The 21055-nt window shown below is 39.8% G+C and overlaps 1 protein-coding gene across 1 annotated transcript in view; it reads left to right on the plus strand.

Moving 5' to 3' along the window:
* Positions 1-254: 254 nt before the first annotated feature.
* Positions 255-21055, plus strand: part of CLVS1 (clavesin 1) — a 146662-nt gene continuing 125861 nt past the window's right edge. Inside the window, exons 1-2 of the mRNA XM_073229589.1 lie at positions 255-492; positions 12713-13329. Coding sequence (XP_073085690.1) covers positions 12878-13329 — 452 coding nt within the window. The 5' untranslated portion in view covers positions 255-492; positions 12713-12877. The remainder of the gene's footprint in view (positions 493-12712; positions 13330-21055) is intronic.

Genomic DNA, 21055 nt, shown 5'->3' on the forward strand with positions numbered 1-21055 from the left:
CCCAATTTGTTAATAAAATAATCCATCCTTTTCCCCATAGGTCCGTGATACTTTCTCATCTGTTAAATTTACACACACACACACACACTAACACACGGGTCTGTCTCAGAGATTGCATTAATCGGTTTGAAAGATCCTGTTTTTAAGGTTGATTCTGTGTGCTTGTGTTTGTGTGTGACGGTGCCACTACTTTTTGTCTCAAATGTTACAAAATTACAATAATTCTCTGTATTGTCTTGACGGAACAGGGGAGAGCAACGGTGTGGAGGCATTTAGGACCCAGGGGAAAGCCCGTCTCGGTATAGAAGGAGTCTCGGGCGCACACCCCTCCCACCATAACCAGAGCCCCGTGGAGCCTGAGCTCTCATTCACAGCATTCTAGAGAAATCTGAGCCCGAACCTGCCAGAATAGGCGATCTCACCCACTCAGCTCAGCAGCGAAGACACCTGCAGAAACACATTCCCAAAGCAAGGCTGAGCGGCCGTGTGAAGGTATTTGTTGCCTTTTTTCTCCTTTCTGTGTTTGCCGCGCCTCCTTGCCTTTCCCTCCCGTTCTTGCGATACCATGGCTGCGGCGTTTCAGCACTTCGGTGCGTGGACAGCTCCCATCTGCAATCCCTCCTCACTCCTCTCTCCCGCACCCCTCTGCACGCCTTCGCGGTCCACCCTTCTGCCACCGGCGCCACGCAGCCTGCGCTCCTTTACCCCATCTGCACCCCCATTTCCACCATCACCGTCATGCTCTACCACCACCAGCGCCGTAACTACAGCCAACACAACTGTGTTTGTCACTCAGACAAAGCCCGAGGTCCGCAGGGTTGAGGAAAGGAGCCCAAGTTTTTCAGGCATAGGAAGGAAAGTTCAGATGGAGGACACCCCGAAAACAAAGAGAGACGCCTGCCTGAGAGAAAGGAAAAGTGAAGACAGGAGAGAGAGACCCTAGGCAGAGGGGGCAGATGGGGTAATTGCCAGACACCAGCAGTTAGCCAGCTGCCTTTCAGCAGATTAGAGATTGTTTAGTTCAGGAAATTAACATGGCCTGGAGTTATTCCAGTAAAACAGACACAGAAGCTCAATCCGTGTTTCTGGCTTTCCAATGGAGAATCACCAGGAAGCAGGGTGGGGGTGATTGATGACTCATATTCACCCACACGCGGTTTTTCTTCCTAAGGGTTTATTGCAGAAACTCTGGAATTAAGTTTTTTACTGAAATGTCTTGTAAAATGGAGATCCCAAAGATTAACTCTGTAGCCAGAGTGAAAAAGTGATGGTGATGATAAAAATCTAACAAATGTGGCTCTCACTGGAAAGTGTAATTTGTTTAAATGTCTCTTACTGTCTACTTATTTCAATTTTCCAATTGGAAACCTCTCTTTGAAGCAGAGAGATAGATCCTTTCCCCAAATGTCCAAAGTAGTAATGATATTCAGAGCAGATGGTCTGGCTTTGTTCATTCCTAGTCAAGGACTGACTCAGATTTGGAGGGTGAAATTTTTGTGTGCTTTCTCAGTAATCAGGCGATAACATCATTTTCCTATAATAGTGAAGGGTACTAGAGTGCAGAAATCAAAAAGGCATTTTATGTAACTGTTCTAACCAAGCTCTGCTTTTAGAGTGCTATCATTTTCTATGTCAGCTGAAGGGAAGTTGGAATATCTTTCAAATATCTTAAAGGTCCAAGCCCAAGTCACAGCTCCTCTTTAATTTAGCCAGGATCTTCTGTTTTATAAGACCTAACAAATATCCGAAAATAAGTGCCTGAGCATGTCATAAATAAAAATCTTTTGGTAAGTACCCATTTAATCAACTATTACTGAATAACTAGCTATTGGGATTTTTAAATCATAAAATCAAAATTCTAATTAAAAATGAGATGGGTCATATTTAATATGGGGAAACAATATCATGTCACATGTAACAATCAGGTTTAAACCAGAGGACAGAAAAGGTTCATTTAAAAATCACCCTTGAACATTTATTCTGCCTCTTTAAAAAGAAAAAGAGGCAGTAAAGCAAGTTTTATCTAAAGCAGCTTTACGAATCATGAGACACATTGTCAAAAATAAAGAATAGTCACAAACAAGTATCCTAAAGAAATTTTGAGGAAAAATTCACACCAAATACTCTCCTTGAATGAAGAATAGTGGGACTTATCAAAAGTTACTTATTGCTGTTAATTACATAAATATTGGCATAATTCTATATGCCTCTAAAATTTACTCACTTTTGAACTGAAACCAAGACAACTAGTGAAAATATTTGGTGAAATGGATTTTAGAGAGGAAGAAAATATGGTCATCTACATACTGTCCTTTGACTGGTAATATCCGTAGTAAGCAGGAACTCTGAAGTCCCAAGCAATGAGATTCTTAAAACTGCTTTATCTGTCTGCAGCAAATGGTTCAGCCCAGACAATTTAAAAAAGTGTACATATTGCCAGTTCTAGCTGTTTCAAACCAGAAACTCACTAAATTCCAGAAACTCTGCCAGGAATCCTCAGCCTCCAATGCTGCTGTCTTCCTGTGCTTCATACAATTTCCTGAGGCTGGAAAATTCAAAACAGTGCTGCCTCACTGAGATTTACAGGCAACTGTCTCAGAAGTGATGCCTCGCTCTGCCTGATATGCTGAGCTTGGTGTTTTTTTATAGGGTGTTCCTTATCCTGGCTTTCTCTTTTATTTATTTTTTCTACCAAGACTATTTTACTTTCTTCGTATTTTCAATAACAGACCCTTCTCGTTTTTATTATGGATTTAAAGGTGAATGGAAAGCATGTTTTCCAGCAGAGGGGGATCATACACTTTTGTAGACATTCTCGCAGAGGGGCACACCCTTTAGAATCATGGAGTATAAAGCTGTAAGGTCCTTCATTTTCCAAAAGGGAACTTGAAACTCTTCAGATGGTGGTGGTGTCTGCTCGCTTCTGTAGGCTTTGCAAAAGGTACACCTTGTTAATCTTGAGAAGTCTATTCATGGCTTTACACACTCCTTGGGAGCACAGCCATCCTTAGTAAGTAGATTCAGGCTGACTTGGGTCTTTTCTGCTTTCCTGTTATGTGGTGACTCAGAAAGAGGAGGCAACACAGCATGATGGGTATACAAAATATGAAGTTTAGTCACATGCAGTTAGCCCAAAATACCCCCTCAACATTGCAAAGAGAGACATTTTCCCCATTACATCCTTCTCCCAAATTTTGCTATTTGGATGATTACTCATTTTATCCAGATTCCACTGGGATAAGTTTTTTCCAGAAGATCCACAGTAGGAATTACTTTAAGTCTGCAGCCCCTAATGTCAGACCCAAGTGTTATATCTCTCTAGAGAAAACTGCACTTAACTTCCAATCCAAGTTTTTCATAGTTTAAGGTAATTTTTCTTGGTTTGATTCTTCATGGATATGGAAACCAACTGGTCACTCTCCTTCCAATTAAAAAAAAACCTCTTATTCAATGAATAAATTCATTATTCTGCACCGCCTTTGCTGCCTCTCAGAGCCCTTTATCATACCTTCTGGGGTCAGGTAACCCAGGTAACACATTATATATTATCATGTGACAGGGAATATCAGAGAAAGATTTCTGTGTTGGGAGACTAATTTTCTTTGAGATTTTCTTCCTCTTGACCTCTGAGCTAGCAGGATTTGCCCATATGTATTTGAGATGTTCCTGGACATTTCTGGTTTCTGGACATGTTTAGCCAAATCTCCAATTCATAGATATTGTGCAGACTGCTCTCTACATCTCTTCTCCTTAAAATAACATTGCATCAATTCAACTGTTGTTGTTCAAATTTCTTACATCAAGTTCCATACCTTTACATGAGTCAAGTACATTGTGTATTCAATGTCCATTATTTTGTACTTTGGGAAGACGTAGGACGGAAGTTGTTGCTTTGGGAATGGTGGTTGGGCCTCAAAACACAGGTTCTATGAGTAAAAGGCCTGATGTATGGTCACAATAAAACAAAAGGAATAAAACGTGAGATTCTTCTCTTTCCTTTTTCTTTTCTTCCTTCCCTTTCTCCCACCTTCTATTGCTTCCTCCGCCTTCCTTTCTTTATTATTTCTGATTTATATAGAGAGCACACACAAGCATATGTGAAAACAATTAATAGGGTGATCTGATAAGTCTTTATGAGTGCTGCTACTCTGAAAGGAGTGAACACTTTATTGGAGAAAGGCTTTTATTCTACTCTTGGGCAAAGTAGCACCGCTCTCCACAGACTGTGTGAGCTCTGACCTCAGGTAATTAACCTACCTTCTCAATCCTCTTGATTCATTGCGAAAATCCTGTAGACCTAGTGCTTCTTAAAGATAAATGTGTGTACAAATTGCCTGGAGATTATGCTCTGCATTCAGCATGTCTGGGTGGGTCCTGACATCCTGCATTCCTAACAAGCTCGTGGGTGCTGTTGGTGGTCCTGAACCCTGGACCGTGATTTGAGAAGCAACAATAAAGAACAGTTTTCCTCTTTTTTAATATTCCCACAGTTATGTCTCATTATTAAATAATGACACACACACTTAAACAAAATAAAAACTGCTCCAAGTTCTGAGGCAATAGTTCAGATAGTTCAGAAATCATAGCTCTAGTTGAGGAGAAAGTTGTACAAATAGCCCCTTTCCTCCCACCTCACTCATCTGTACCTGGCTGTGTTTCACTTTCACCAGGTAGTTTTTATAACTCTGATTTCTGTTGCTGTCATCGTCTGCCCCTTCACATCCAGAAGGGTCCCAGTCACATAGACATGGCGGGGAAGACCCCAAGGGTAGAAGGGGGCAAGTGGATTTAGTGGCAGTCTTTGGGTGAGCCCTGCCTTTCTTATATTCCTCCAGATCCTGTTTCTCAAAAAGGGGTCTTTTCTTAGAGAAAGTCCCTTGATGACAGAAGAGTCAAGTGTTTGTTTCTTCCACGCCCATTTATTCTTTTAAGAAGCACAACTAAAATTAAATTTTAAATTGGGGCATTGACTGCCAATGTCTTCTTATGGGGATACTTTAATGGCATTGAAAAACATTCCAGTTTAATTTTTTGTGTCTCATTCTTTTCCCTATAGATTGTCTTTATTTAAAACACAATGAAGTGTAAGGTAAACACTACTTTAAACACTTTTCTACCTAAGATAGGAGGCAGAAAATCTCATGCTGTCCTTACAAGTTGCCTTTCTCTTCAACTTCTTGCATTATTTATTGCAAAGCAAACCTAAAAAAAAGTCTTTTTTTTTTGTTCTAGAATTCAGAACACAATCTTCTGTCAAATAGGTCTACTTGTTCTGAGTCCCACCCTATTCTGATTTTGATCTGACATCTGATTTGGGCAGAAGTTCTCAGTGTCTCTACTCTGATAGACCTCATTCCAATTTACTTTTATCTTTCTTAAGAGCAAGAGCAAATGGGAGTAGATGACTGTACGCTTAGTTGCTATTTTAAAGGGAGCTGAGGGAGTCTACCTAATGAATATTTATGTGGTAAGGGTAAGCCCAGGGCTAGGATTGAGCTAAAGGTGATGGAAAGTTGACTGTGAGCCAAGGTCTAAATTCTGGTCATGCTGCACTTTCAGATGATTAAAGGTCTCTCCTTTATCCTTCTAGACTCTTCTCCCTGTCCTTGGTGTAGATAGTTCATATCTGCAAGTTGGCTAATGTTTGAGAGAAAGTCAGTGGGTTGGGAGCCAATCTGTGACTCATAGGACTTAACGTTCCTTCGCCAGCACTTAATGCAGAGAAGTCCTACAAGCTCTAATGTTCAATCTCAAATTCATCATTTGGAAAAAAGAGTCTTTTTTTGGTCAGCACCAAAAAATGTTGTAATCAACCAAACTCAGATACTTAAATGTAGGCTCCACTGGCAGTAAGGGAGCATATCATCTTTCAGGAAAGATCTCAAATAGAGTTGTACTAAAAAAGAAAGGTTTATGCTCACTGTGATTTTCAATTTCAGTCTAGATGTATCAGCAGCATCTATTTTTATTTCATTCATTATAAAAATTCCTTTCAGCATTCCTAGGGGAAAAGCATATTCAGTTAAAAATCTTGAAGTGAGATTTTAGAAAGGTGAAGATCCATAAGGTTTAACCTAATTCAATATACATTTAAAATTTGGAAATATAACACAAACACTGATCAAGTATTTGATTAGATTTTCATATGGAAAGTTTTATTCCTGAGATTCATTTTTCATCTTTTTCTTATCAGAGAAGCCCTTGAAACAAATATGGGTACAGCTTCTCATTTTATATTAATTAAAATTTATATTTATATTAATTTAAATTTATGTGTACTTAAAATTTTCTTTGTATTTCCAACAACATCCAGAAGCAGTAAGTATTTGAGGTATTATTCATTAGTTGTTGTTCTTATATTTCAAGCAATATTTAGGCTTTATAGATTTTACCTTTCTCATCATGACAATAATGTACCCTTTTCTTCCCAGGTCTGGCCAATGTTACAACATGACATCTTTAGGCTTGGTGAGGTGAGAGTGAGTGCCTGCTGTGTGAGTGAATGATGGTGAGGGTGCCGGTACCCACAGTGATGTAGGAGAAGCATTCTCTCAGAGGCAGTGAAAGGTCACGGACAAAACATGGGCTTTGGGTCAGGTAGACATGGGTATGAATCTTCATTCTAACAGCTATGCTTGATCTATCTAAATCTTAGATTTATCCTTTCATCTAATAAGTTATAAACTAGCTTTAAGGGTTGGTGTGGAGATTAAATCACAGAACGTCAAAGCACAGAACATCAAAACACAAACACTCAACAAATATTTGTTTGTTTTCTCCCCCAATTTAACATGCTTATTATCTGATTTTAAGCTAAAAGTTTACTGGTTCCAGGCCTCAATACCCCTTTATTTACCTGGAGACAACAAAAGTATAATATCAACAAGAATAGTGCAGTAAATGTAAAATGGAGCTTTTCATTTCCAAAGCACTTCTACCTACATTATTCACATGATACTAAGCATCGCTCAGGGAATTCTCTTCCTTCTCCCTATTGCAGGATCATTGTAACAATGGAAAAAAAAAGATAATTGATGTAAAATGCTCTGAAATAGTGCATATACACATGTACATATTTATAGACAAGACATGGCTATTATTCTGATTCCTACTACTTGTTTATAATGTGTGTTTCAGAAGATAATGAAATGAATGAGAAAATAGATTATGAAATAACCAAAATGGATTTGATTTGGATTATTATACTTCTTAAAATGATTTTTCCACTTAGACTCCTTGGTTCGTAAGTACTAGGTGTGGGTGTGTGTGCAAATACACTTTCTTAAGACTGAATTCTGTATGAGGAAATACACAAACAGATTTTTTGCTAATGGAAACAAGATGAAATATGAATCTTGAATCTGTGGATGCCATGATTACAAATATCATGATATGGAGATTCTTCTTTCCTCCCCCTCAAGAAAAATACCACTACCTAAATTTCTAGTTCACCAGAAAAAGCATGGATTAGAAGTGGAAGCTAGTTTCTGCCTTGGGCTCCCCAGAGAGCATGGCAAGTTACTGTCCACATATTTGGAATGATCTCTAAATGAAGAATCATCTGGGACCCACCCAGCAATGGGAATGGTAGTTTTTGAAGCTCACAGGAATTTACCTAACTGCCCTTTTTGGTTGTCAAGCATTTCAAAGCCTAGGTCAAGCTTGGCAGTCAGCTATGGGTGGCAAAGTATCAAATAGAATGTCAGGGTCTTTGATGTGGTGTTTAATCAAAGGAAAATACATAAAACAAGAGCAAAATGTTATGCCTAGAAAAGGCATAGACAGCTAGATTTTAGATGACTTCAGTCATCTTCCAATGAAGAAACAAGAACAAGATGATAACTGGACATCTGTAATGAATGTTATGAAGCTACCTAAGAATGTCTGTTAACCCCTTAGTCATATATAGGTACGTAGAATTGTAAATGTGGAATGGTTTTAGGGAAGCAGAGTGAGGTTCTGAGAGGGAAGGTGACTTGCTGAAGGTCACCTAAGTCTTAATTAGTAAATAGTAGAACCTCTCTGCTACATATGAGAGGCAGAACAGCATAGCAGTAAAGAACATGGAAATGGAGAAAGATTATTCACTTGAATTCTGTTTCTTCTTCTTAGTAGCTGTGTGACCTTGGGAAAGTCATTTAACCTCTCTATGCCTGAGTTTCTCATCTGAAAAGTGGGGACAATAATATACTCTTTTCATACAGTGGTTCTAAGTATTAAATAACATAATATATAAAAAGAGTATGCAAGTGCCCAGAATACCATATTTGAAGAATAAATGCAGTTATAAGTAATAAATTAAAACTATTATTATTATCAATACACCAGGACAGAAAATCTTTCCTACTTCATGTGATACCAAGTCCAATGTGTCTTTCCTTACTTGTTTGACAATTCAGAAAGGTTGAATGAGAATCAAGTCCATGTGAACAAAAGATTACAGTTGATTAAAAATAATTTGTCCGAGAGAAAATTCTTATATAGCACAGCATTTTTAGTGCCTTAGAAATTATCAGTTGAAGTTGTTATTTGATAGCAGTCTATTCAAATTACTGAAATAAAGGATTTGCCTTTAATGGAAAATATTTCATCCTAAGTATGAAATCCAGTAACCCTTGCTTTGGTATTCTCTGCAGAAACTTCTACTGTATGCTGAGCACAGAATAAAGATACAGATTGAGGCAAATTTATTTCAGATATTACAGATTGGAGGTATAGCTGTATGCATCATGAAAATTGCAACCTCAACTTTCCCCTTGAACCTGTAGTAATTTATCTCAGAAACATTGTTGAGTTCCCTGAACTGTAAGGTAAATAGCTTGCTCCCAGCAACTTTAAATCTGTAGGGGACAAGCCACTGCTATAACATGCTCTAAGCACCCTGTGCCATGGCTTGGAACAGTGAAATTCTCCCAGCATGCTTCAGGGAGGCAGTGGTTTGAAGTACAATGTGCCTAGGCTAAGTTGTTCTAGGATAAAAAAATACTTTGTAGATGAGGAAGGAAATTAAAATCAGCTGCAACACCACCATTTAAGAAAGATAGTCCTAGAGGTACCCAAGCAGAAGGGGAAACCATTTACTCATTGAAACAACATTTTGACACTCTGTTTATTAATTTATTCTATATAGATTTATTGAGCACTTACTTCATGGCAAGCACTGTTTCAGGCACTGAAGCTCACAGAGATAACCCTCCTTGTGCCAGGCACTGTGTTGGGGATACACAGATGAATGAGATCCAGCTCTTCTCTGCAAAGAGTTCAGAGTAAAGAGAGATGAAAATGGCAATAAAATGTGATGTAGTTGGGGCTGTGGGGCTACCAGTGACCTCTGAAGGCCAGGGAGGGTTTCCTAGAAAAAAATGATTCCCCAGGATGACACCTGAAGGGCAAAAAGGAGTCAATTAGTGGTCATTACAGGCAGAGAGAGCAGCTTTTGCCAAGGCCCACACTGGTGAGAAGTCACTGCAAGGGGTTCAGTGTGGCTGCATGGCTGGACAGTAAGTCTGGAGAGACAGGTAGGGGCTGGAAGGCGAAGCCATGTTACATAATTTTATACTTTATCCTGGGATGACTGGAAGCTATTGATCAATGTCAATCAAGGTGTGACGTGCAGATTTCAATTATAATACAGAGAATGGACTGGAAAAGGGCACGATTGGCTGCAGGGGTACTGTAGGGAGAGTACTGCAGCACTGAGCAGATGAGGGGTGGTGGGGTCTAAACCAGGCAGTGACAATGGACGAACAAAGCTGGGCAGATCTGAGATACATTACGGAAGTAATTGTCTGGAAGTGGGCCATAAAGAAGAGGGCAGAATAATGTTGACCCCAGGTTTCTAGTGTGGAAAACTGCCCAAAAGATGCTCAGTCACTAAGAGATTGAGGTGGGGAAGCAAATTCAGGATGAGGAACTATGATTAGTTGTTTTGAACATACTGAATTTGTGGTGTCTTGGGGACATCTAAGTGGGGGTGTTCAGTAGGCAGTTGGCTGTATAGCCTGAAGACCAAGACAGGGCTATGGACTGAAGTTATAGTACATGTAGTGGTTAAATCATGGTGCAGGATCTTGAAAAACACCACACTGCCACACTGTAGTGGTGAGGATGGAAAAAGAAGACTGAACAGGAATGGACAGAAGGCCAGGAGAAAAATCAGGGTGTCTGGAATCATAGGGAAGCATGAGACAATGGGAGAGAGAGTTTTAAGAAGGGTGAAGTTATCAACATCAAATACTGATAAAGGTCACCCATAACAGGTGCTGAAATTTGTGTATTGGATGTAGCAACAAAAAGGTAACGCACTAGTAGAATGATCATTTCTCTGGTTTGCTTGGAATTATCCCAGTTTGTGCCTTGTTCCAGCATCATTATTATTATTAGTGCCCCTTAATGTCTAAATTTGGATAATAAGTTATATCATCATCCTGGGATCTTTGGTTACTGAGAGAAAAGATAGATTGCAGTATGTGTAGGGATGAATTGGAAAAGAGAGATATCAAGCAACTTTTTGAAGGGGTGTGGTGAGGCTATTAGGGAATTTTAACATCAGATGGGCATTGAACTAGATGAATTTTAAAGTTTCTTCAAATCCTGGGAATAGTTCATAGCATTATTTTCCTTTACTATTCTAAGTCCTTAAAATCAGTGAGAATCAAGGCTCTGTTCTATTACTGGTTTTGAAACATTACAGAGCTAAATGCTATTTTCTTACAAATTACTTTACAAAGCTAACATTTTATAAATAAAATTTTTATTATTTTGTTTTCTTGAAAATGTTACTCATATCCCCCATATCATGAAGGCAATATAAAGCTGAAATGTGGAGTTGATTGTCTCTCTTAAAAAATAACTGGTAGTTCTATGTGATCCAGCAATTCCATTTCTTGGTATTTATCTGAAGAAAATAAAACACTAAGCTGAAAATACATACATGCACCCCTATATTCATTGCAGCATTATTTACAGTAGCCAAGATAAGGAAGTAACCTAAGTGTCCATCAGTAGGTGAATGAATAAAGATGTATAGGTACACAATGGAATATTACTCTGCCATGAAGAATGAAGTCTCTCCATTTGCAATGACATGGATAGACCAAGAGGGTGTTATGCTAATTGAAACAAGTCAGAGAAAGACAAATACCATATGACTTCACTTGCATGTAGAATCTAAAAACTAAAAGGAATGAACAAGTAAAACAGAAACAAACTCATAGGTCCCAAGAACAATGTGGTAGTTGCCAGAGGGAAAAGGAGTGGGCGGTGGGTAAAATAGGGGACTGGGACTAAAAGGTACAAACTTCTAGTTATTAAATAAAAAGACATGGGGATACAATGTACAGAATAGGGTATATAGTCAATAATATGTAACAACTTTGTATGGTGACAGGTGGTAACTGGATTTATAATGGGGATCACTTTGTAATATATATAAATCAATATGTTGTATGCCTGGAACTAATATAATATAGTATGTCAACTATACTTCAATAAAAAATACAAGGTAACAACAACAAAAAAGAAATAACTGGTAGTTCTAAATTAAGCAGAAGAATCTTTTATCTTTTAAATTATTTTGTATGATAAAGCATTACCAATAATAATTGGGTTGAGGGTAAATACCCTGCCTCTTATTGCAGATACTATTGACCTAGGAAATCTAAGGAAAAAAACAACATGCCTCTAAGTTTGTTTATACCTACGATGTCTTCTGATTTTTGGAACTTTCAGGTTAGACCAAACAGATGTCTGACAGGGGTTAAACATTTATATTTAAATTGAGAAAGGTGCAAATAATATGGGTGTTTCTCTGTATACCATTTAGGTGTAGAAATCATAAGGGATGTCTCTAAGAGAATCAAAACACCTGATCATTATCATAAGTAAAAGAATATCCCAGGATAACAGAGCAGTTATATAAAAGGGAAGGATTTTCAAGACCATGTGGATATTGGCGTAGGTAGGGAGGCAATTTAGAGTTTCAAGTCCCTTTGCAGCCCTTGGTAAAGAATAACAAAGGCCAACGATAAGACTGCTTGTAATGTCCGCACATGCACATCGTTTCTCACTGTTGTTGAATGTGATCGAGTATGAAGCTTTCAGCCATAAAGCTGCCTCCTCTTCCTTCCCCACCACCCCCATCACTATTGTTTGCTCCGTTTTGAGTAATTAGGTACCTATGGGGTTAGGATAGGGTGACCTTTAACAGTCCCTTTTTATTGTGAAGATGAAAATGACTACCTCAAAAAAAGGTGGGAGAGGGGGTATTTCTGTGAAAGATACTTCTATTAGAGAAAAGAGGCCAACGAGAAGCAATAAATTGTAATGCAGCCATAATTCCTCTGCCATACTAGGCTGGTGAACAGCCCTGTAAAGCATGCTGTAATGGAGAAGAATTTTTCCATCTTCTCACTGTTTCCTAGAGTAATTAATAAAAGAGCAATCTATTACTAATGTGACTATATACTATTATGTCAGTTAGTTAATGTAACTAAACACATTTCAAATATGTGCATTTTATGCATTCAAGATGTCAATAATAAAGTTATGCAAAACATCCCATTTTAAAGGTAATTTACTCTTTATTCTTTGATGTCTAATATATTCAGACTTACAGCACAATATATTGGTTTTCTATCTACGTTCCAATTAATTGGCCCAGACTTACTTTGTACCATCTGTTTTGCATCTCTTGTGTGCATTTGTTTTGCAGGAAGAGATGGCTGCTGTTTTGCTCCTCTTTGGGATGGCTACCACCATATAGGACCTGAATGTCCTACTGCTTCCCAGGAACAGAAAGGAAACCCTCTATTTCTCTGTTTCGGTGGTAGTAAAAAAGCTACTGAATGGGCCTGAATTTCAACAAACTATCAGGTGAATGGGACCTGTCTCCTTTCTTCCAAAATATCAGAAATTAAGCAGTTTGAGAGATTTGGCCAAGATGACTCACTTACAGGCTGGACTCAGTCCAGAGACTATAGAGAAAGCCCGCCTGGAACTGAATGAAAACCCAGATGTTTTACATCAGGATATTCAGCAAGTCAGGGACATGATCATCACCAGGCCTGACATTGGATTTTTACGTACAGACGATGCCTTCATCCTGAGATTTCTCCGAGCCAGGAAGTTTCACCAAGCAGATGCCTTTAGACTCCTGGCCCAGTACTTCCAGTACCGCCAGCTAAACCTGGACATGTTCAAAAACTTCAAGGCTGATGATCCTGGCATTAAAAGGGCTCTCATCGATGGGTTCCCTGGAGTGCTGGAAAACCGTGATCACTACGGCAGGAAGATCCTTCTGCTGTTTGCAGCCAATTGGGATCAGAGTAGGTAAATGTAGATAGTGTTTTTATTGGTTTTTCTTTTTTGTAAGCACAGTCGTGCACATTTGGGGCTGTATGCATTTATAATAGTAGGTTTTCATTGAAGTATATATTTATTCCACACACCCACAAAGGTAGTTTTAAGGCCACAGTTTCACTGTTATCACAAGGTGATTCTAGATTCACAGGGATGTTTTGGAACAATCGAATCATGTTAGAATTGTAAAAAAAAAAAAAAAAAAAACCTTAGAAAATTTCATTCATCAAAGTGGGTAGTTTATTTTAATAAAATTGAAAGCCAGTCGTCCAAAAGAACCATATATTCTGTCTTTAGTGTTCTCATCTTTAACGACAAAAACAACAAAGATTCAGTAGATGGCTTTAAGTGTTTTCAACACATAAAATAATTCCTTGGATTTTCTCTGTGACTTTACTATCCTATATTTCTTCTGAGCATCAGACCTTTCATTCCAAACGCTTGCTAGACACCTCTCCCTGACAGTCCTATAAAGAACCACAAACTCCACATGTCCCAAATGAATGCACTGCCCCACAATTCCTGCTCTTCCATCCCTCCCATCTCTCCAGCCACAAGTCTGGATGTCATCCTAGACTGCTCTCTGCCTCTGCTTCTCACATCCAATTCGCAAGTCCTTCCCCCTTTTTTCAAAAAAACCTCTCAAATCTCTTCATCCCTCTTTGTTCCCATTGCTGCTTCCTTAGTTAAGGTTCTCATCATTTCTCACCTGCATCTCTGCAATAGCCTTCTGACTGGCATCCCTGCCACTGATCCAGTACTTTTGGAGCCATTCTCACCTACACAGTAGCCAGAATGACCCTTCCAAAATTCTGTTATATATGCTGATTAAAACACAATAACCTGCATGACCTTCCAAGTTAAGACCCTCTGTGATGCACCATTTGCATCTCCTGTTTTGTGTCATTCTCTGCCCTTCTTCATGTTCTCTGGTCCCGTGATGGGAAGTATCAGCCTTGCCTTGAATAGCTGAGGTTTTTACTCTCCAAGTCTTTGGACTTGTGCCATCAACTACTTCTTATCCCAGTCCCAACCAATCCTGAACACAGTCTGCCCACTAGTTCATACCCCTCTTCATGGTTCCTTAGGAAGGTAGTCATCTTCATCTACCCCCATTCCCATCCTTCTTAGTTAGGTGCCCTTCCTTTGTTCGTATTTCCATTAAAATATTTACAATAGGAGTATAAGAACCACTGTTATTGTAGCTAATATTTTTTAATACTTACCATATACTCTGCCAAGAATTTATATAGATTATTACATTTAACCCTCTGAGAGCTTTGCATGCTTGATATTATTATCCTTATTTTACACTTGATAACCCAAGGCTTTGAGAAGTTAAGTGACTTATTCAATGGCACACAACTAGTGAAGAGTGGAGTGGGAGTTCAGCCCTGGCAGCCTGACTTTGAGAATGAGTTGTCTTAACTGAGCTTTATTATAATTGTGTGTTTCCTTGTGCACCAAGACTGCAGGTTCCTTGAAGGCAGGAGACTGTGTTTTTTGTGTTTGTCACTTTGGCACATGGCACAATATCCAATGAATGATGAATGAAAAGAATGCATGAATCAATCCCCAAAACTTCACCTGTGGCTTGAGCTTTCACAGGGTATTATCGTAGAAATTTTTATGGTACTTGGAGATACAGGTTTAACTTTTCACATAGACTAAAGAACACCTAACCCAATATAATTAAAAGCAATTGCTATGGTGCCCTTTACTGTCTCATATTACTACCTTTCCCCTTAAAAATTATAATAGTGTATGACACCTTAGTGATCACTGGCTGTTTTCTGGCTGATAAATTGTGATGCGGCTACTTAATCCTGAAAAGGTAGGTACTGGGTGTTTCAACATTGTCAGTGTACAGTTTGGTCAGGTCTGCGCCTGGGTCCAGAATGCCTTTCCACATTTCTGCTCTGTTACTCCATAAGCATTAATGATGAGCCTTTTATTACAATGCTCTACTAATGAGAAAGATTTCCACATAACTCATCATTTAAACTCAACATCCATCATTCACTCAACAAACATTTGATGAACATAGATTTTGGCCAAGGCTCATATACTAAGGCACTGAGGACAAAAATGAAAACCAAAATTTCCTGCCAGCAAAGAGCCCATGGGGCACCCCATGTTCTGCAATATGCAAACAGATAAATAGCAAACTCCACAACATAGGACATCAGTCTTAAACTAGAGGGAACAGCTGTCTTTTTGAGAATGACACATAAGAATTTTGGATTTTGGAACTGAAAAATTTTGATGATTTTAGAGAATAATCATGCTGCCTTAATTTGTGTATGATTGTTGTAAGTGTTCTAGAACTTCCCTATGCTGAGACAGATGATGCATAGAACACCAATAAGTAATAATTTACAGGTAAAGAAATAAAACATAGCAAAATAGCTTATTTTGCATTAACATTTGATCTGTACACATCTCAAAATACATTAAGAAATAACAAATAGTAATTGTAAGAAAAAAAGAATCATGGAGGGCATAATCCCAGAGTTAATTATTATGATGACCTTGAACAACTTACTTCTCTGTTTCTCAATTTTCTCGTGTAAAATAAGAAGCATGAACTTGGTAACCCCTGAGATACGTTCCAGTTCAAATGGCTCATGAATGTGAAGCTTATTCAGCCTGATCCTATGAATGGATGGAAAAAATTCATTTTATAGGCCCCTAATTCACAAGGCTTTTTGAAGTAATTCCTCCTCCTCTATTTCTCTACCTTTCTCTGTCTTTCTGTTCTTCCTCTTGTCCCCAGCCAAGGTTGGGTCTACCTGAGGCAATTTTTTTCAAACTGGACAATACCATTTTGCTCCAAACATTTTGGTTTCAACAAGAAGGTGCATGATAAAGCTCTCCCATTGATGGCCAAAGATTATTAGAAGCAAACAAACCTCAGCTTGAACCCGGATACTGTCCTGGGATTTACTGGTAAAATGACCTGGGCCAGGCAACCTCTCAGATTCAGTTTTCTCATCTGTAAAGTGGGAATGATAATGATGTCTATCTAACTGGGAGGACTGAATGAAATAACGCATTGAAGGAACACAGCTCATTGTGTGGCACATGTAAGCACTCGATTAACATTAGTTTCTGGTATTGTCATTAATATTATAAAACATCCCATTGCAAAAATAGTAAAGCACTGATGGTAAATCAATTAAAAACAGAGACAGATGTATGATGTTTGGAAATGGGAGTGGGCTGATGGATCTGATCTACCTGCACGCCTGCCCTAAGCCCTTGTTTGTTTTCTCCCCAAACATGCTCTTTGTTACACACACCCAGCCCAAAAGGCCTGGCCGAGTTGGTACAGCTTTGCAAAATGATTAGTTCACTCTCATTGGGAGCCTGTGATGTCTAGGAAGTGATATGAATGTCTCATATGAAAGGTTTACTGAGATTAAAATGGTTATTAATATTTATTACAACTATGTAAATCTCATTCATCTAAACCCAGACACCATGAACAAAAGCACAGAGCAGTGAGTGGGGGAAGTGCTGTCCTCCAGAGGCAATGCAGGGATCCTTCTGCTTGGATTAGGTGTGCCCACCAAGGGCAGGAGCACGCCAGGCCAGGGAAGCACCCTGTCTCCTCCAGAAACTGGGCCTCAGCAGAGAGCTAGCTATCTGGCTTCTGTATTTTCTGAGGCTACCAGGCTGAAACAGCATGAATTAGATTAAATCAGCAACCACATATGTCTTGCCAATGGGTTTCAGTCCTAGGCAACTTCACTTGGATTCAATGTAACTTAAGATTCAATGTAACCTAAGAAATGACAGTAGAATGTTCTTGGGGTGAAAGGTTATAGCCAACTTTATTTCCACGGTGGCAGGTCAATCACTAGAATCTCGTCCATTCAGAGCGAGTCTGCACGCAGCAAGGCATCTCTGCCTCTGGGCTCCTCTGCCTGCGCAACTGTCCTCTGGGCCTCTGTCCTCAGCGCTGCCACCACTCCAGCCTCTGCTCTGCTCTCCTGCAGCCTTGCAGCCATGCAGCTGTGTCACCCAGAGCACTGGACGGAGCTCTTTATATAGAGTCAATAACAATGCACTGCCCACCCCACATGTGTGTAGTGAGGTAACCAACCAGGGCCAGGTGAGAATCCTGGCCACAGGAACCTTCATTTTATCCACAACATACTCATTCTTAAAATAAAGCTGGCACCTTGGAGGTCAGCAGAGTGTCTGTTTCAGCCCACCAGCTTGGTATGTAATGGAGACCTAAGGGGGCCCTGTTGCTCACGAGCTGTTTAATCTTTCTCACCTAAACTCCTTATAGGTATTAGCAAAAATTCAAAATTTTCCCTTTAACTGATTTTAAAAAAAAGAAACCTATTTCTTGTTTCTTCCTGATTTGCATGCTTGCACATTGTCCTATTGATATGGTCCTGATTTTCCCATGAATGCCCTTCCTGTGGAGAGGGAACTATGAACAGAGAGGAGCATGTTTATTTTTTCCTGGATTTAACTCAGTTAAGAAAAGGAAGAGTTAAACTTGGTCAAGTTATTTTACTTTCTGGAGTGAGTCTCAGTTTCATCAAGTGGAAATGGGTATAATTATCTGGCATTTGGAGCTGTTGCAAAGATTAACCTTAATCACTCTACTTGATTTCATCCAAGAGGCAGAATAGAATAGTGATTAAATGCACAAACTCTTATGCCAGATGGGGAGCTTCAAATCCTACCTGCTTTCTAACCAGCCATGTGATTCTGAGCAAGTTGCTTTAACTCTTATTACTCAGCTTTTCACCTGTAAAGTGCACATGAGGATGATCATAGATCAGCCCAAGTCTGTGTTCAACTGTGGCAGTTGTTTCTTAAGAAAAAAAGTCAAACCAAATAAGTATCTAGGATACTGGGTCACAAGATGTACTTTTTAAAGTCTGCAGGATTTGATGCTGTTACCAACTCTCCTCCACTGGGAAAAGTATAAAAAATGTAGCTGAAACGCCCAGCCACTGTGCCCCACAGTCCTCTATCATAGCTCAGTTGTGGCTGGGAGGCTTGAAGAAATCATCTGGTCTTACTGCCCCTGCCTACTGTGTTTATTATAGTTTTAGGATGTAACAAGGGCATTTGGTGGAGGAGAGGTGGATTTCCGGGTAATAAAAACTACACAATAGTATATAGTGGCAGCCATCAGTGCTATGTGTAGACCCGCTGGTCTCCAAGTACTTTAATAGAGAAAAATGATTGGAAATGCATTGCCAATCATCATATATAAATTACACTGGGCATTCTTTTGTCAGTATATTGTTACTCACAATAGAAGGTTCAGAAATCAGCAGCCAGGCTGCAATTGTTGAAAAGTTGGTCCTTTAAGGAAGCTGAGGCAGCCTAAAGAAGAGCTAAGTTAGAGTAATTTAGTAGAGAGAAAAGGGAGCTACTGAACAACCTGATACTCCTTCAAGTATATAGTTTTTGTAAGAAGCAATGACTCTAGTAGGCTCTCTTCCCCTCCACAGGACAAGGGACAAAAGGCATGGACTGAAGCACAACCAGCTGGGCTGAAGGTTCCGGAGCCTGAGCCAAGACCTCAGACCCAGGGCCAGGCCATGGGTTAGGGAGTGGGGCGTTTGCATGGGATGCAGAATTTAAGGTGATACCAAAACACTCTGTAATCAAAGTAAATAATACTGTCATGAAATATTTTTAAATAAAAATTAATGCAAAAAATATCCTGATAAAATATCAACATTTTAAAGAAGACAGATAATAAGCATTATTGATTTTTCCTTGGGCCTCAGGGTCCAGTATGGCTCAGCACAGCACTGCCCAGCCCAGTCAGATTTCTCAAGGGAAGAGACTGAACTTGGCTTCTAGTCAGTCCATGATACTGTACATCCATATATTCTGTAGCTTCTTGGTACGTTATGAGTTCCCAATAATTTCCAAGTGCACTTTCTGATTTAATACTCATAACCATTTGGTATCACTAAGTGACAGATGACAAAGAAGAGGTTTAAGGAAGAGAAGATACTTTCTAATCAAGGAACTATATAACTCACCAGTGGAAGATCTCAGACACAGGGTTTCCAATCCAAGCTCATTCCAAAGACATCTGGAGCCGGTTGCTCAGCCTCTGGGTGATTAGATACTCCAAAATATTCTTGGAGCTTCTGAAAGGCTCTGAATAGATCTCGTGGTTGTGGGTGAGTGCCGTGGGTCACTGCAGAGAGGGCCTGAGGTTTGGGGACAGTGATTCTGAAAGGGAACACACCTGGGAGTGGGAGCCACTGAGATCTTAATGTGTAGGACTGCGCCCAGCATCATGGACTTTTCAGCGTCATGTCTCCCAGACACCGTGACAACCAAAAAGACCACTGTCTTGTTTTCAAAGCTCTTAGGGCAGCCAGTGCCCACTTTGAGAACCTCTAATGGGAAGAAGTACCTAGAAATGTCTTCACATCAATATCAATAAAAAGGTGCTTTTGTAAAGCACCTTGGTGCCAAGGGTTTTACGTATATATTTTCTAAGCCTTGCCATCATCCTACAAGGACCTATGTTGCATATAGGTAATATGTGACAGAGATGTGATTCTTCCCTTTTCCATCTGAACATAAAGGCCATGCTTTTCCACTAAGCTATGGTCATATTCCCATTCTGAGATCAAGTTTTCAAAGTCTCTTAAAATCAAAATCTGAAATACTGGTATGTAGCTCAGTGGCCAACTGACCCCAGGGTCCAAATTCAAGGTTTTTAACACCTTCCCTCAGCTGTCTCTTCTAGCCAACAGGCACAAGGGGACTCAGTGTAAATGATAAACCCCTCATGCTTTGTGGTGGGGCTTGGACAGCAGGGCCAGTGTCTTAGAAGTTGGGTGCACCAGAAGTTGAGATGATTCTGGAGGCCCAAGGTCAAAGGCCTAGTCCCTAACATGAATAGGAAGGAAGTGGAGAGAGACTCATCACTTCAGTTTGAGCAAATAAGGAGGTATATGGAGTGCTGTCAATAGACAAGACCTGTTATTCTTTAGTGGGATGAATCCAAGCCTCATTCAGTTCTTATGCACCCAATAAACCCACTGGGTGGCTATAGTGTCCAGCTCCATGCAAGTTCCAGAGGACTGAAAGGCAGTGTTCCTGCACAGAATGGCATCTCATACCAGTTCCCCCAGTCCCTCCAGGCATTAAATGACAGGAAGATGGGTGTTACAAGGTACTCGATCTTCTTGCATTCACAGCTCAAAGCAGGGAAACTGTCTTACTTACTTCAGAAGTAGAAAACAACCCATGGTCTGTCTGTTCTGAGGGACTGGGTGCTATTCCCCTCACCCTGGTTTTCTGGGAAGGTGTTCAGCTGCTCCTCATCCCCTCACACCATGCCGCAACTTACTTGATGGGTATGCTGGAGATGGCAGTTCCTCCAGACTTCACGAGTTGTTGCTGCCCTATGGCAACCTCTGATGGGCTGACGTGGCAAGAGTCCCAGCAGCTCTGTGGTTGGACTGGCAGTGGGAGATGAACGTCAGTAAGTTCTTTCTTCTGATCGAAGCCGTGAGGCAAGAGGTAGGATATAATTGTTCAAACTGTAAGTCAGTTGGTTGAGGTTTTCACCTTTAGCTTTTGCAAGAGCAGAAAGAGCTTTTTGAAGTAGCAGAGGGTCTGTGCCTTCTTTAGTTTGACTGTCTTCAGTATAAGGGCTTGTGACATGAAAGGGGACAGTTTCTAATGT

Source organism: Manis javanica, chromosome 2, assembly GCF_040802235.1.
Source record: "Manis javanica isolate MJ-LG chromosome 2, MJ_LKY, whole genome shotgun sequence".
Taxonomy (NCBI): Eukaryota; Metazoa; Chordata; class Mammalia; order Pholidota; family Manidae; genus Manis; species Manis javanica.